The sequence below is a fragment of the Carcharhinus amblyrhynchos genome, chromosome 9, assembly GCF_965287045.1.
Source record: "Carcharhinus amblyrhynchos chromosome 9, sCarAmb.v2.hapA, whole genome shotgun sequence".
Taxonomy (NCBI): Eukaryota; Metazoa; Chordata; class Chondrichthyes; order Carcharhiniformes; family Carcharhinidae; genus Carcharhinus; species Carcharhinus amblyrhynchos.
In genome coordinates this window covers 102,996,038-103,012,294 of record NC_137332.1, presented here as the reverse complement: position 1 = coordinate 103,012,294, position 16,257 = coordinate 102,996,038, and the positions used below count along the sequence as shown (strand labels likewise).

The following is a 16,257-nucleotide window of genomic DNA, read 5'->3' as shown; positions in this document are numbered from 1 at the left end:
ATCCAGGGGAAATATGTGGGATCGGAGGGATAGGGCAGGGGAGAGGGTAAGATACTCTGTCAGAGAGTCCGTGCAGACTCAATGGGCTAAATGGTCTCTTCTGCACTGTAGGGATTCTGTGAATCTCTGCTGGGTGCCCGATGCTGCTGACCATATGGCAGCCACCATCTTACCTTCATAGAGCTGAACACAAAGACTTGCTCGAATTCAAACTCAATCTCCACAAAGCCGCTACTCATGGTCCGGTTGTGCCAGCCCACATAGTCGTAGCCGGGGCGGACCCACAGCTCGTGGCTCTTGGTGAAGTCGTCCATGCCCAGGACACCATCTGTAAGCTGGCCCAGTCCCCCATATTGAATGCTGAGGAAAGGAGGGGATAAGGCTGCAGTTAGAGTTCGGCTGCTCCACAGAAAGAGGGGAACAGGATTTTCTATTTTTTAGTTTTGTGCACACGATGGAGTGTGGCAATATGGAAAGTCTCCTGTAACCTTCGCCCAGCCCACCAGTCCTCCATCTTCCTCTCTCCATCTCCCTCCCTCCCTCTTTGAGTGGTCTGTGGGATGTTGAGGGCCAGTTGAAATGTGCAAGACTGAGAACCATAGGACATGTGTTGGATAACTTTTTTAAGAGACATTGGTCATTTGCATGTACTATTGTCTACGTGTTTTTGTGCATTTGTGTGTGTTCAAGTAAGTGTTTATGTTAGCACATATGTTTGTCTCAGTCCATTTACATGTGCTGTATGTATTTATGTGTTTGTGTGTGTGCTTTTGTCTCTACACTGGCTGTATCTTTACACTGGTGTGTGTGTGTGTGTGTGTGTGTATCTGTGTGCATGTGTTTGTTAGTGTGTGTGTGTGTGTGTGTGTGTGTGTGTGTATGTGTGTTTGGAGAATTTACTACTGCTGTGCTATTTCATTTGCATTTTGAGAGATTGAGGTTCTGGCCCACAGAGTACACAAGCTAAATGATCTGCAGTTCCTAATCATGTTTACTGCGGCTTCCCTCTCCACACACGAAGGGTATACCTTGAAATTCGATGTCCATCATAAGTAGAGTCGTTCAGGTACACCAAGGGCAGCCCGGACACGTTCATTGTCTGGCCCATGGGAATCTTGTACGACTTCAACCCATCTGCCAGGGAGAGAAAAGGAGAGTCTCGGATTAAGCCAGGTGCAGCTTGGCTGAGTAGGGAGTCTGTCAGTTATTTTGGGTTGGCGAGTGCGCAGGTTGGCGAGTGTGCTGCTATGTCATTAAATCATTAACCGAGCAAGTGTTTGCTCGGTTACATCAGTTTTTCAGAGAGATTGAAGTAGCTGCAACTGTTTTTAGATTGTGCACAAGTGGTGAACCTTGAAATACTCCACCACAGAAGTCTGTGGAGATCAAGTCACTGGGTGGGATTTTTCTCCACCTCCGTGGTGTGTCCCATGGCAGCGGGAGGCAGCACGTCACTCACTGTCAGTGGCATCTTGTGATCCTGCCACTATCAATGGGGTCTCCCGATGAACGCTCCCCTTGCTACTGGGAAACCCACACCATCATCTACACTACTTGAAGATCTTGTGCATTTGCGTGTGGGCTTTACTGGGTAGGCCCAGCATTTTTATTGCCCGTCCCAAACTGCCCCTTGAGAAAGTGGTGGTGAGCTGCCTTCTTGAACCACTACAGTCCCTGTGGTGCAGGTGCACCCACACAGCACAATCGGAGAGGGAGTTGCAAGGTTTTGGCCCCAGTGACGATGAAGTTTTAGCGTCTGCCCTTGGATATCTCCTGACCACAATTGCAAAACTGATTTGAGTAACTCTGGTGATTAGGGCCGGGCGTGGCTTTGCAGCACTTTTTTCTGGAAAACCTGCAACGGGTTGCATTTGGTCCTTTGTCGGTGGTTTGAGAGTAGGTGGGTGGGGATGTTGCAAGCTTGGGGATGGGTGGGGGTGTCACACAAAATTCAGTGAGTCACCTGCCCGTCACCTGCCTGTCAATCACTTCACCTTCTGCAAATTTAGCAGCGACAGGGGCAGTGCTGGGAGGCCAACCACCACTGGGCCAATTGAGGCCCTTAAGTGGCCATTATTAAGGGCTGCATTCTGCCACCATTTAAAATGTGGTAGGAGAGGCCCATAATGTCCGCTAAAGGGCCTCAATCCACACAATGCCATGCAGCCAGCCCCTGGTAAGTTTCCCTGTGCATGGGCTGGGAGCAGGTAGGGGGCAGTCCCTTGTTATTGTCCTCCCTGCACCCATGGGAGGGTTCCTTACCTCCCTGCCATCTCCTCCCACTCCACCTTCCCCTCCCCACCATGGAGGTATTACCCCCTCATTGACACCCCCAATTGGCTTCTCAACCCCCAAACTCTCCAAATCCTTCACAGGGTCTGGCAAGAAATTGCCTTCCCTGCACACATCAGATGCACTGGACAGGATTTTCTGCGCTCTCCCACAGTATGTTTTATGCCAGGGAAGGTGGCTTGTCATTGGCTAACGGCAGGATTGGGGGAGGGGGTGGTTCTGCTTCGTCATCGTCGGGACCATAACATCCAGCAGGTGGGAACGGCCAGGGTCAGCCAAGGTCATGATCCAGCGTAGCTGGCCTCCTCAAACCCCAGATACATCACCAACAGTGTCCACCAATCCCAGTGGCACTGCTGCTTCTGGAGAGTTTCATTTCTCTGATTATATTGATGCAAGAATTTAATTTCATAAGAATGTCCAAAGAAGATGTTATAAAATAACATTTGATAGTAAGCCATGTAGGGAAACATTAGCTCAGGCTTGGTCAGTAGGTTTGAAGGAGGCTCTAGAAGGAGGAGTTGAACCCACGGCCTTCTGACTCACAAAAAAGAGTATCCAACTTGTTTTGCTGATGACACCACCATTGTGGGTTGGATTTCAAATAATGATGAGACAGAGTACAGGGAATAGATAGAGAATCTGGCGAACTGGTGTGATGACAATAACCTCTGCCTCAACGTCAGTAAAATGAAGGAGATAGTCATCAACTTCAGGAAGCAGAGCAAAGGACATTCCCCTGTTTACATCAGTGCGTTGAGGTGGAAATTTTCAAGTGCTTCAAGTTTCTAGGTGTCCAGATTACCAAAAACCTGTCCTGGTCCCTCCATGCTGACACTATAGTTAAGAAAGCCTACCAATTCTCTACTTTGATGCTCTGACGAAGGGTCATCTAGACTCAACGTTGGTTCTGTTCTCTCCCCACAGATGCTATGAGACCTGCTGAGATTTTCCAGTATTTTCTGTTAATGTCTCTACTTTCTCAGGAGGCTAGGGAAATTTGGCATGTTTGCTATGAAGCTCACCAACTTTTATAGATACACCATATAAAATATCTTTTCTGGTTGTGTCACAGCTTGATATGGCCTCTGCTCTGTCCAAGACTGCAAGAAACTACAAAGAGTTGTGAACATAGCTCAGTCCGTCACGCAAACCAGCCTCCCATCCATTGACTCTGTCCACACTTCTCGCTGCCTCAGAAAAGCAACCAGTATAGTTAGAGACTCCGCACTCCCCAGACATACTCTCTTCTACTTTCTTCCATCGGGAAAAAAATACAAAAGTCTAAGGTCACGTCCAAACTGACTCAAGAACAGCTTCTTCCCTGCTGCCATCAGACTGTTGAACGGACCTGTCTTATATTAAGTTGACCTTTCTCTACACCGTAGTTATGACTGTAACACTACATTTTACAACATCTCCTTTCCTTCTCTGTGAATGGTATGTATTGTCTGTATAGCGTGCAAGAAACAATACATTTCACTGTATACTAAGACGTGACAATATAAATCAAATCAAATAAAATCACCCACTTTGCCACAACTGAGCCAGCAGGCTGGGGAGCTGGAAAAGAATTGAATTTTCACTTACCCGGCCAGGGGCAGCCGTACAATTCTACCCTCATGCACACACTCATTACACGGTCCGCCATTGGGTAAAATCGCACAAAGCGGGCAATGATCGGGGGGCCCAGGTCCTTCAGCACAATATCATAAGGGTTCTCATTCCCTTTAATAGTCTGGAGGAGGGAAGAAAGGGAAAGTTAATGCACAGAAACTCAATTAAGGTACTCGAGAAGGCTATCATCCACTGGAAACACCAGAACTAACAACTAAGAGTTGTGAGCATCAGCGGCATTTGTTGCCCATCCTGCATTGAACTGATGGTCTTGCTAGGGCTATTTCAGAGGGCAGTTAAGGGTCAACTACATTGCTGTGGGTCAGGAGTTATGTGTAGGCCTAGACCAGATTAGGATGGTAGATTTCCCCTCCTTCAAGTGAGCCCAACAAATTTTTCTGATAATCGATAATCGGGAAAGTGGAACTGAGCCACTTCAGATCAGCCATGATCTTATTGAATGGCGGGGCAGGCTCGAAGGGCTAGATGGTCTACTCCTGCTCCTATTTCTTATGTTCGATGATAGTTGTCATGGTCACCATTGGTCACCATGATTATGAAGACTGGGCTTTAAAGACCAAATTTATCAATTCAGTTTAAATCCCCCTGCAGGGAAACTTGCCTGACAACCACGTGGGATTTGAACCACTGCTCCCCAGAGGATAAGAGGTTTATTTCAAATTCAGATTTGGAATTTTATGACCTTAGTTCTGGACTTCACTCACAGGTGGAAGCACCTTCTCTGAGTGTGCCGTATTGAACTCTGTCCTAGTTTTAGAGGCCTTTAAAACTAGGACAGAGATCAATACGGCAAACTCAGAGAAGGTGCTTCCACCTGTGAGTGAAGTCTAGAACGAAGGGCCATAAAATTCCAAATCTGAATTTGAAATGAACCTTCTTGACCACAGTTGAGGCCAACACATTGTGTGATTTCAAGAATAAATTAGATATAGCTTTTGGAGCTAAAGGGATCAAAGAGTTTGAGGGGAAGGTGGGTTTATGCTGTTGATCAGTCTATGTTCATTGTATTGCTGGGAAGTTTGTCCATATTCACTACACTGGCTGACAATCCTCTCATCCAAAAGCACGAACCAGTGCACTGATTGGCTGATTCACTGTACTGTGGGCAGTCTATTAAACTACATAACCCATTTATCAGGCAGATCTATGATCTATTCGAGAGCTGGATTCACTGGTCGCAAGGCAGTTTGTTCGCCCAGCCCCCACACATTGCTGTGGATCTGGAGTCACATGAGGTGGTAGTACAATGGTGTTGTTGCTGAATTGGTAACCAACTAACCCAGGGTAATGCTCTGGGGACTTGGGTTCAAATCGTGTCAAGGCAGATGGTAAAATTTAAATGCAATAAAAATTTGTAAATCTGTCATCCTTACCTGGTCTGGCTTACATGTGACTCCATAGCTATGTGGTTGACTCTGTTGGTTCTCAGCCAGTGATGCCCACATCACATTAATGAATAAAAGAAATGTCAGCTAGACTCGGTAAGAATGGCTGACCTACTTCCCTAAAGCAGCATTAGTGAACCAGATGGATTTTTTTTTGTACAATAATTGACAATGGTTTCAGGGGCACTATTACTAAGACTGGCTTTTCAACTCTGGGGGCAGGATTTTCTGGCCACGCTCGCCCCAAGTTTGGAAAATCCTGCCCGAGGTCAACACACCTTTGCATGGTCCATCTCCTGCCCGACACGGACAATGGGAAAATTCTGCCCCTGATGTTTTTATCTATTAATTGAATTTAAATTCCACCAACTGCCCAGGTTGGATTTAAACCTGTGTCCCCTCCACCTGTTCCCTGGGTTACCAATTTCCCCAAGTCCAAGGATGTGCACGTAAGGTGATTTGATCATGGTAAATGTGCTGGGTTATAGGGATAGGACGGAGAAAAGGGCTTGAGTGGGATGCTGTTTCAGACTTGATGGGCTGAATGGCCTTGTTCTGCAGTGTAGGGATTCTATGATGCTATGGACTATTAGTAACAGACAACGGCGTGGCTAAGACAACATCTCTCCATCATCTTGTCTATCAAAGTGCTGCCTCCGTCCAGAACCAATATGGGTGAAGTTGCACTTCATCCTTACAACTGTACTCCTCACAGTACAAGAAAGACTTGCACAACCTCCATGCACCCCAAAGTTCTTCACAGACGATGAAGTACATGTGAAGTGCAGTGTCTCGTAATGTAGGACAGAGGGAAGCCAAATTGTATACAGCAAGCTCCCACAAACAGCAATGGCCAGCTAACCTGTTTTTCTGATATTGAGAGATAAATATCGTGATGTGGATAGTTGTCAGACTTCTTACTGAGATAAATATCGGCCAGGGTACTGAGGACAGCTATCCTGCCTGTCCTCAGAGTGGTAACATTACACCAAGCTGAGGGGACAGAAAGGGCCTCAGTTTAATAGCCCGCTGGAAACAAAATGACACAACTGACAGTGCAGCACTTCCTCAGCACTGCTCTGCAGTGTCGGCCTAAGATTTTTTAGACTCAATTCTCTAGAGAGGGACTCCAATCCACAATCTGCTCATTCATGAATTAATGAGCTTCCCAGGAAGCCACAACTACTATCTCAGATAGGTATTTGTACTGAGATGTATATACACACACATATACACACACATATACTTAAACACACACAAACACCACACACACAAAACACAGGCTTATACACAGACATAACACACACACAGATACTCACACTGCACAAAGATACTACACACACACAACACATGTACAACACACACACACAGACACACACTTTCACACACAAAACATGTTGACACATATGCACTCAAAACACAGATTGTTTTTCAGTTCAGTGATCTCTTTACCTCTTCTCCTCTCCGATCTTTCCAGGTCATCCACCGCTGACCATTGCGGCTGTACTGCAGCCTGTAGAAACGTGCATATTCATTGCCGTGCCCATTGGAATGGCGGCCCTGGGTGCCAACCAAGGTAATGAAGCAGAGCTTGCGCAGGTCAATCTGCAGGAACTCTGTACTATCGCGAAACACAGACTTGGCCGGGCACCAGGCCCCATCCCCGTGCTCTGTATCCAACCTGCAGATTCCGATTCAGACAGACAGATACAAGAGTCAGTGTGAATACAGATACTCAGTGTGTCTCCCTCCAACTCACTAATTTACATTGTAAGAGGACATTGGAAGTGGCATGGTGGTACAATGGTTAGCACTGCTGCCTCACAGCACCAGGGATCTGGGTTTAATTCCGGCCTAGGGTGACCATCTATGTGCAGTTCGCGCGTTCGTCCCACGTCTGCATGGGTTTCCTCCTGGTGCTCCGGTTTCCTCCCACAGTCCAAAGATGTGCAGATTAGATGCATTTGCCACGAGAACATAAGAACTAGGAGCAGGAGTAGGCCATTCTGGCCCCTCGAGCCTGCTCCACCATTCAGTAAGATCAGGGCTGGTCTTTCCTTGGACTCAGCTCCACTCACCTGCCTGCTCACCATAACCCTTTATCTATCCTTGCCTTAAAAACATTCAATGAGGTAGCCTCAACTGCTTCACTGGGCAGGGACTTTCACAGATTCACAACTCTTTGTGTGAAGAAGTTCCTCCTCTACTCTGTCCTAAATCTGCTTCCCCTTATTTTGAGGCTATGCCCCCTAGTTCTAGTTTCATCCACCAACAGAAACAACTTCCCTGCTGTCTTATCTATTCCCTTCATAATCTTTTATGTTTCTATAAGATCTCCCCTCATTCTTCTAAATTCCAATGATTATAGCCCCAGACTACTCGGTCTCTCCTCATAAGCCAAACCTCTCAACTCTGGAATCAACCTAATGAATCTCATCTGCACCCCCTCCAGTGCCAGTATATGCTTTTTCAAATAAGGAGACCAAAACTGTACACAGTACTCCAGGTGTGGCCTCACCAGCACCTTATACAGCTGCAACAGAATTTCACTGTTTTTAAACTCCATCCCTCTAGCAATGAAGGCCAAAATTCCATTTGCCTTCTTAATTAACTGCTGCACCTCAAGCCAACTCCTTGAGATTTCTGCACAAGGATACCCAGGTCCCTCTGCACAGCAGCATGTGCAATTTTTTAGCATTTAAATAATAGTCCATTTTGCTGTTATTCCGACCAAAATGGATGACCTCACATTTATCAACATTGTACTTAATCTGCCAGACCCTCGCCCACTCACTTAGACTATCTATATCCTTTTACAGACTTTCAACATCCTCTGTACACTTTGCTCTTCCACCCATCTTAGTGTCATCTGTGACATTTGACATACTACACTTGATCCCCAACTCCAAATCATCTATATAAATCGTAAACAATTGCAGTCCCAACACTGATCCCTGAGGCACAGTACTCGTCACTGATCGCCAACCAGAAAAACACCCATTTACCCCCACTCTTTGCTTTCTATTAGTTAACCAACCTCTACCCATGTTAATACATTACCCCTAACACAGCACCTTTATCTCATGTAGCAGTCTTTGGTGCGGCACCTTGTCAAATGCCTTCTGGAAATCCAGATACACCACATCCACAGGCCATGCTAAAATTATTCATAGATATTTAGGTTAGGGGGATTAGCCATGGGAAATGTATGGGATTACGGAGATAGGATGGGAGAGAGGGCCTCGGTAAGATACTCTGTCAGACAGTCGGTGCAGACTTGAAGGGTTGAACGTGTAGTTCAACTGCAGTGTAGGGATTCTATGGTTCTATAAGACTGACATGATTCATCTCTTTCATGAAAAACAATTTAGTCCAGTGGATTTGTTTGAACTCAGTGGTGCAAATCGGTGGGGTGTGGGGGCTGGGAGTGGGGGGGAAGGTGTTGGATCAGTCCTAGTTATATATCTCCCTTGATTTTCCTTCCATGGTGTTGGCAAGACCATCGATTCCGGAGGTTGATTCTGGAGTTGAGAGGGTTGGCTTATGAGGATGGACTGAGTTGGCTAGACTCATTGGAATTCAGAAGAATGAGGGGAGATCTTATAGAAACACATAAGATTATGAAGGGAATAGATGAGATAGAAGCAAGGAAGTTGTTTCCACTGGCAGGTCAAACTAGAACTCGGGGGTCATAGTCTCAAAATAAGGGAAAGCAGGTTTAGCACTGAGCTGAGGAGGAACTTCTTCACACAAAGGGTTGTGAATCTGTGGAATTCCCTGCCCAGTGAAGCAGTTGAGGCTACCTCATTGAATGTTTTTAAGGCAAGGCTAGATAAATTTTTGAACAGTAAAGGAAGTAAGGGTTGTGGTGAGCGGGTGGGTAAGTGGAGCTGAGTCCACGGAAAGATCAGCCATGATCTTATTGAATGGCGGAGTAGGCTCGAGGGGCCAGAACGGCCTACTCCTGCTATTAGTTCTTATGTTCTTATTCAGCCTACCATGCGTCTGCAAAAGAATATCTCATTTTTTCCTTCTGAGTTTAACAGTAACTTCCCATTCCACCTTAACCACACCATCCTTGCTCACCCCTTAGTTGTCAGTTGCTATTTCTCACCCTTCCTCTACATGGCCATTTGCTCCCATTTACACATTCTGCTCTGTAATGTTTTGTCACTCTTAGCATTCTTCATCCCTTAATGGGATGCTGCTCCATTGATGCTGCCAGACCTGCTGAGTTTATCCAGAATTTTCTGTGTTTATATAATTTTTTTAAAAATTACATGGGTTTCACCTGGCGTCATCTGGGAAGGGCATTTGTTGCCCACCCATAATTGTCCTTGAACTGAGAGATTTGCAAGGGCTTCTTCAGTTAAGGATCAAGCACATTGCCGTGGAGTCTGGAGTCACACACAGGCAAAACCGGGTTGATTTCCTTCCATTACTGAACCAGATGGGTTCTTAGAACAGTTGGTGATAGTTGTTATGGACAGTGGCTAGCTTTATATTCTGGTTTTATTGATCGGATTTAAGTTCCGACTTCTGCCTTGATGGGATTTGAACCCATGTCCCTGGAACATTAATTATGCTGTGCTTCTGGGCTGCTCATCCAGTGATAGTACCATTAGGCCACATAAAACCTTTTAAGAAATAGGAACAGGAGTAGGCCGTTGGGCCCCTCAAGCCTGTTCTGCCATTCATCAGTAGGATTATGGCTGATCTGAACACATTCCTAACATCTACTTTTCAGTCCTTTCTACGTATCCCTTGATTCCCTTAATGATCAAAAATCTATCTATCTCCACCTTAAGTATACACAAGGACCCTGCCCCCACAGCTCTCTGTGGCAAGTAGTTCCAAAGATTCACAACCCTGTTAGAGAAGAAGTTTCTCCTAATCTCAGTTTTAAATTGGTGCCCCTTTATTCTGAAACTATACCCTCTGGTCCTAGACTGTCCTATGAGGGGAAACATTCTCTCAGCATTTACCCTGTCAGACCCATTAAGAATCCAATGTATTTCATATTATGTCTCCCCTTAAATTAGTTCCACTCCCCCACAATGCTGAAAATGTTAGCTTTTCCAATATTTAACCAACTCCTATTTGGAGGATACTGCTGAATCTGCTTCCATCGCACTTTTAAGCTTTGTATTCCAAGTCACATCAACTCTCTGTTCAAGAAGAAGAGTTCCCTGCATCTCATCTCTGGCCTTTCTATCTGATTAGTTCCAGTCCATCCTCTCCTGTCTGCTTATCAACTCAGCTACCGGTCAAAACGCCCTCATTAAATACATCCTTAGGATGCAGGGTCGCTGACCGGGCTGACATTTAATGCGCATCCCTAATTGTGCCTGAAACTGAGTGTCTCACTCAGCCATTTCAGAGGGTGGTTAAGCATTGACCACATAGCTGAGGTGTCTGGGGACAGTTTAAGGGACAAATCAGGGATGTGTAATAAATGCTAATCTCCACATGTCACAAAAGCATGAAACAGTTCAAAGATGATTTAGGCCTAATCGAACTCAGTGGGAAGTTATGCCAGCTGGCCCAATCACAATGAAAACTTGACTTGTGTGTTTCCATAGAAACTAGAAGCAGGAGTAGGTTCACTGCACATCTTTGCCCATCCCCCAGTTGGCCACAGACATGCGACAAACTGACACTGAGAGTTGTTAATGGTGCCATTAGGGACTGGAGAGTAAGGTTGGATAACAGAATGTGTTAATAGAAGAACAGAGGTCAGTGCTCAGTGGAGGCAAAACTTTTACATTGCTACTCACACAGCTTAATGCTGTGTGGTAATTAGTCACTCCAACCGAAACTATCTTTTTTTGACAGGGGCTGCTAGTACAAGAGCCGCTCACTGCTTGCCCTGCCTCTTAATCCCACTCTTTTGAGATGGTTATCAGATTCACCCTCCTCCTTTGCAATGTATGCAGTGGGTGCGCCACAAACATGGGTGACCACCGCATGTTCAACAATCACTAAAATCCTCCTGGATGACACTGTCCTGGAATCAGGAATGGGGCAACTGGCCTCCAGCTCACCCAGATTCTTGCTGGAGAGCCCGGGGCTTAAATGTCCAGCTTCTGGCTGGGAGAGGGAGTGTGTGGGGGAGCCTATTACTCTGTGGATAGCTGGACATGACATGGCCCTAGGGCTAAAATGTCATACAGGACCATGGAGCAAAGAAGTTGAGGACCAGAGTGAGAGTTAGAGCCCCAGGCTAGAGTAAGGAGTTGGGGTGGGGGGGCATTACCTGCCATGCTTTGCTGCTGTTGATTCGGACCACATACTGGAAGCAATAATATCTTCGTCAGGGATGACAGAGTCCTGCATGCCCAGTGCAAATCTGCAGCGCTCTGTGGAGAGAGACAGAGAAAGAAAAATAGAAAGAGGGATCAGTTAGATAGTCTTATTGCCTCACTGTGGATTTCTTGGTCTGACAAACCATACATTGCATAGAAGGATCACCAAATTCACAAAGACCAATGCACATCTAGTTTAACTCACAGGAACATGGGACTTAGGAGCGGGAGTAGGGCCATTCAGCCCTTCGAGCCTGCTCTGAAATTTAATAAGATCATGGCTTATCTGCCCAGCCCCCACGGATAACTTGAGGCTTCCTTGCTTAACAAAAATCTGTGTAATTCTGTGGGAAAAAAATTCCACATACGAACGGCCCTTTGAGAGACTAGCATTCTCCTCATTTCCATCTTAAATGGTAGACGTCTTATTCTTAAACAGTGCCCCCCTCCCTGGGTTCTAGTCCCTCCCACAAGCATCTTCTCGGTATCTACCCTGTCAAGTCCCTTCAGGATCTTAATTCCAATAAGATCACCTTTCATTTTTTTTAACTACAAGGGATGGCCCGAACTGTTCTCCAGATGATAAGTCCTTCATCCCAGCAATGTGTCAAATGAGTCTTCTCTGGACTCTTTCGAATACAATTATATTTTTTTTCAAATAAGAAGTCCAAAAATGTACACAGTGCTCCAACTGAGGTCTCACCAAGGCCTTGAATAGTTGTAGTCAAACTTCCAACTTCTAGTTTCCATTCCCATTGCAATAAACAGAAACAGTCCATTTGCTATGCTACCTTTAAACAAAAGATAAGTAAGCTCACGAGGGAAAAAGAATCAGGAGAATACGCTGATACAATGAATCACAGAATTGTTACAGCACAGCAGTCAGCCATTCAGCCCATCATGTGTGCACCAGTTCTCTGGATATGATTTAGTACGATGGGAAAAGGCTGATGTGGAGTTTAACCATCAGTTGGATCAGTTGTCCGGTTTACAAACTTTTTAAAATTCTACTTGGGACTAAGGTATTGTTGGCTAACCCAACATTTTGTTGCCCATTCCTAATTGCTCCTGGAGAAGGTGGGAGTAAGCTGCCTTTTTGAACCGCTGCAGTCCATGTGGTAGTAGGTAACACCCACAGTGCTGTCAGGGAGAGAGTTCTAGGACTTTAACTAAGCCGTAGTGAAGAAATGATGATATATTTTCAAATCATGATGATGAGTAGCTGGGAAGGTGACCTGCAGGTGATAGTGTTCCCATGTGTCTGCTGAGAGGTTGTGGGTTTGAAAGGTGCTGCCTAAGGAGCTTTGGTGAGTTCCTCTAGTAGATGATGCACACGGCTGCCACTGACGTCAGTGGTGGAGAGAGTGAATGTTGTAGAAGGGATGGTAATCATTTAGGTTGCTCTGTCCTGGATTATATAGAGCTTCTTGAGTGTTTTTGGAACTGCACCCATCCAGGGAAGTGGAGAGTGTTCCATCATATTTCTGACTTGTGCATTGAGGCTGGTGGACAGGCCTTGGGGAATTAGGTGACTTACTCTCTGCATTCCCAACATCTGACTTGCTCTTATCAACATAGTATTTATATGCACATTCAATGTAATGTAGTTTGGTTAGATACTAAAGTGATTGGAATGGGAGGAAATGAAGGGGGTTGTCTTATGAGGAAAGTTAGAGCAGGTAGGGCCTTACTCATTGGAGTTTAGTAGAACAAGAGGCAATCTTAACATATAAGATTCTGAGGAAGTTCGACAGGGTGGATGCTGAGAGGGTGTTTCCCTTTCATGAGGAAATTTAGAACAAGAATTACAGTTTCCAGGTAAGGGGGCTTCCATTTAAGATGAGATGAGAAGGAATTATCTTCTCTCAGAGAGGTCTTCTACAGAATTCTATTCCATAAGGAGCAGTGGAGGCTGGGTCACTGAAAGGCCCAGTTAGATTTTTGAATGACATGGTCAATGAGTATAGACGGGAAAGTGGATTTGAACTCACAATCAGTTCGGCCGCGATTTTCACCGTTTAAAAATCAGGGGCCATTTATTTAAGATAAGAGCTGAGGAAACTTTTTTTTGTCAGAACGTGGTGAGTCTCTGGAACTCACTTCCTCAAAAGTAAGTGGAAGCAGAGTTTTTGAATATTTTTTAAGGCAATGCTAGATAGATTTTTGATTAATGAGGGGTGAAAGATTATCAGAGTAGCAGGAACATGGGGTTGAGGTTGCAATCAGATCAGCCATAATCTTATAGAATGGTGAAGCAGGCTTGAAGTGCCAAGTAGCCTACTGCTGCTCCTAATTCATATGATGTGGAGATGCCGGCGTTGGACTGGGGTAAACACAGTAAGAAGTCTCACAACACCAGGTTAAAGTCCAACAGGTTTATTTGGTAGCAAACACCACTAGCTTTCGGGGCTTTGCCGCTTTGTCAGGTGAGTGGGGAGTTCCGATCACGAACAGGGCATATAAAGGCACGCACTCAGTTTACAGAATAATGATTAGAATGCGAGTCTTTACAGCTAATCAAGTCTTAAAGGTGCAAACAATGTGAGTGGAGATAGCATTAAGTACAGGTTAAAGAGATGGTATTGTCTCCAGACAGGACAGTAAGTGAGATGTTGCAAGCCCAGGCACGTCATGGGGGTTACAAATAGTGTGACATGAACCCAAGATCCCGGTTGAGGCCGTCTTCATGTGTGTGGAACTTGGCTATCAGTTTTTGCTCAGCGACTCTGCATTGTCGTATGTCGTGAAGGCTGCCTTGGAGAATGTTTACCCGAAAACCAGAGGCCAAATGCCCGTGACCACTGAAGTGTTCGCCAACAGGAAGAGAACGGTCTTGCCTGGTGATTGTCGAGTGGTGTTCGTTCATCCGTTGTCTTGGCGTCTGCACGGTACCATGCCTCAGGACATCCTTTCCTGCAGCGTATCAGGTAGACAACATTGGCCGAGTTGCAAGAGTGAGACTTCTTACTTAATTCATAGGTCAGACATGTTAATTCCTTCGATGAGCAGGAATCCATCAGCTCCGAATTAATACTCACAACTGATTGGGCATCAGCTACTGTTTACAGAAGAGTGTTCCAAACTTCTACCTCGCTTTTGCATGTAGAAGCTTTTCCTGAAAAATCCAGCTTGAAATTCTTGGACTATGTCCCCCTAGCCCTAGGTTCTTCAGTTGCGATAAGCAATGACTAAGAAAACCACCCCCAGTGCTCGGGTGCTTGACACAAGCGCTGTTTGGACTGACTAATTAGGTTGATTGGCTGTGCTAAGAAATTGCCCCTTAGTGTCCAGGGATGCGTAGGTTGGAGAGATTGGTGGGTGTAATGTGTGGGAATGGGGTTAGGGCCTGGGTGGGATTACGTTCAGTGCAGACTCGATGGGCTGAAGGGCCTCTTTCTGCACTGTAGGGTTCTATGGTTCTATGGTTCAGAGAAGGAAGGAGGATTTCAGCAAGGCAAGAGATGGCCACTAGAGGGCAATGCAGAAAAATGTTGGTCACAACTTGAAAGGACTTCTGGCAAAAAATGTCAAAATTGTTCTTGTTTAAAGAGAAGGGGGAGTGGACATCAAAACCTGTCTCAGGGGCGGGGCGGGGAATGTGGATTGCACAACTCCTGTGAAGGCCTGGGAGAGAAGGATAGGAGAAAGTGACAATGCCATTTCAAATTGAGGTGCAGCACTAATTGGCCCATCAAATTTCAATTTAAAACAAACACAATGAAACTCTTGTTTGGCCACATGGCAAACCTAACAACTATGCACTAACGTGCAATGAGCTGTTCAAGCTTGCTGTTAAAACCATCAAAAATTTCAATCCCGCATGGACACCTCTTACAAGCTCAAGGGGCTGTACGTTAGCAGAAAAATGGTTTCCTGTTTCCTCCCCTCCCAACCCCACAGGCATTTGCCACATGTGTGTGTGTGTCTGTCACTGACTTCCTCCATGTGTGTCTCTGCTTAAGTATGTCTGACAACACCAGGTTTTAGTCCAACCTATTTATTTGAACCTGGGTCCCTGGTATTGTGAGGCAGCCATGCTAACCACTGTGCCACTGTGCTACCCTGGTGCTGTGCCGTGCTGCCAGTCCTAATGACTTCTTCTTTGGTTTGATGTTAAATATTGTTCGTTATTGATGTTAAACATTTTAATGGTTTCTAGATGCTATATAAATGCAGGTTCTTGTTATCAAAAAAAAACAAAAAAAAAGTGAGAATATTATCAAATAAATAGGTTGGACTAAAACCTGGTGTTGTCAGACTTTTTACTGTGTTTACGCCAGTCCAACGCCGGCATACCCACATCATAAGTATGTCTGTCCATCTGGGTGAGTGAATGTGTGTGAGAGAGTGTGCATAAGAGAGAAAACATGCGCTTGTGTGTGAAAGATTGTTTAAAAGAATGTGTGTGAAAAAAAGTGCGTGTGAAACAGTGTATATGAGAGTGCCTGTGAAAGAAAGTGTGTGTGTATATGCGTGTGTGTAAAAGAGTGAGTGTGTGTGAAAAATGAGTGAGTGTATGTGACAGTGTGTGTGATAAAGAAATGTGGGTGTATCTGTGAGACAGTGTATGAGAGACTATTAAAGTAAAAGTTTATTTATTAGTCCCTCGGTACACTAACAGCAAGTGCCACTACTTC

General features: G+C 45.3%; 1 protein-coding gene across 9 annotated transcripts in view; it reads right to left on the bottom strand.

Annotated features, from left to right (window-relative positions):
• Nucleotides 1-16,257, bottom strand: part of LOC145348154 (discoidin domain-containing receptor 2-like) — a 180,370-nt gene that overhangs the window by 52,216 nt on the left and 111,897 nt on the right. For all 9 annotated transcript variants that reach the window (XM_080196332.1, XM_080196335.1, XM_080196331.1 and 6 more), the window contains 5 exons: nucleotides 11,572-11,674; nucleotides 6,768-6,996; nucleotides 3,883-4,030; nucleotides 1,029-1,134; nucleotides 174-360 (listed from right to left, as the gene is read on the bottom strand). In XM_080196332.1, coding sequence (XP_080052458.1) covers nucleotides 174-360; nucleotides 1,029-1,134; nucleotides 3,883-4,030; nucleotides 6,768-6,996; nucleotides 11,572-11,674 — 773 coding nt within the window. The remainder of the gene's footprint in view (nucleotides 1-173; nucleotides 361-1,028; nucleotides 1,135-3,882; nucleotides 4,031-6,767; nucleotides 6,997-11,571; nucleotides 11,675-16,257) is intronic.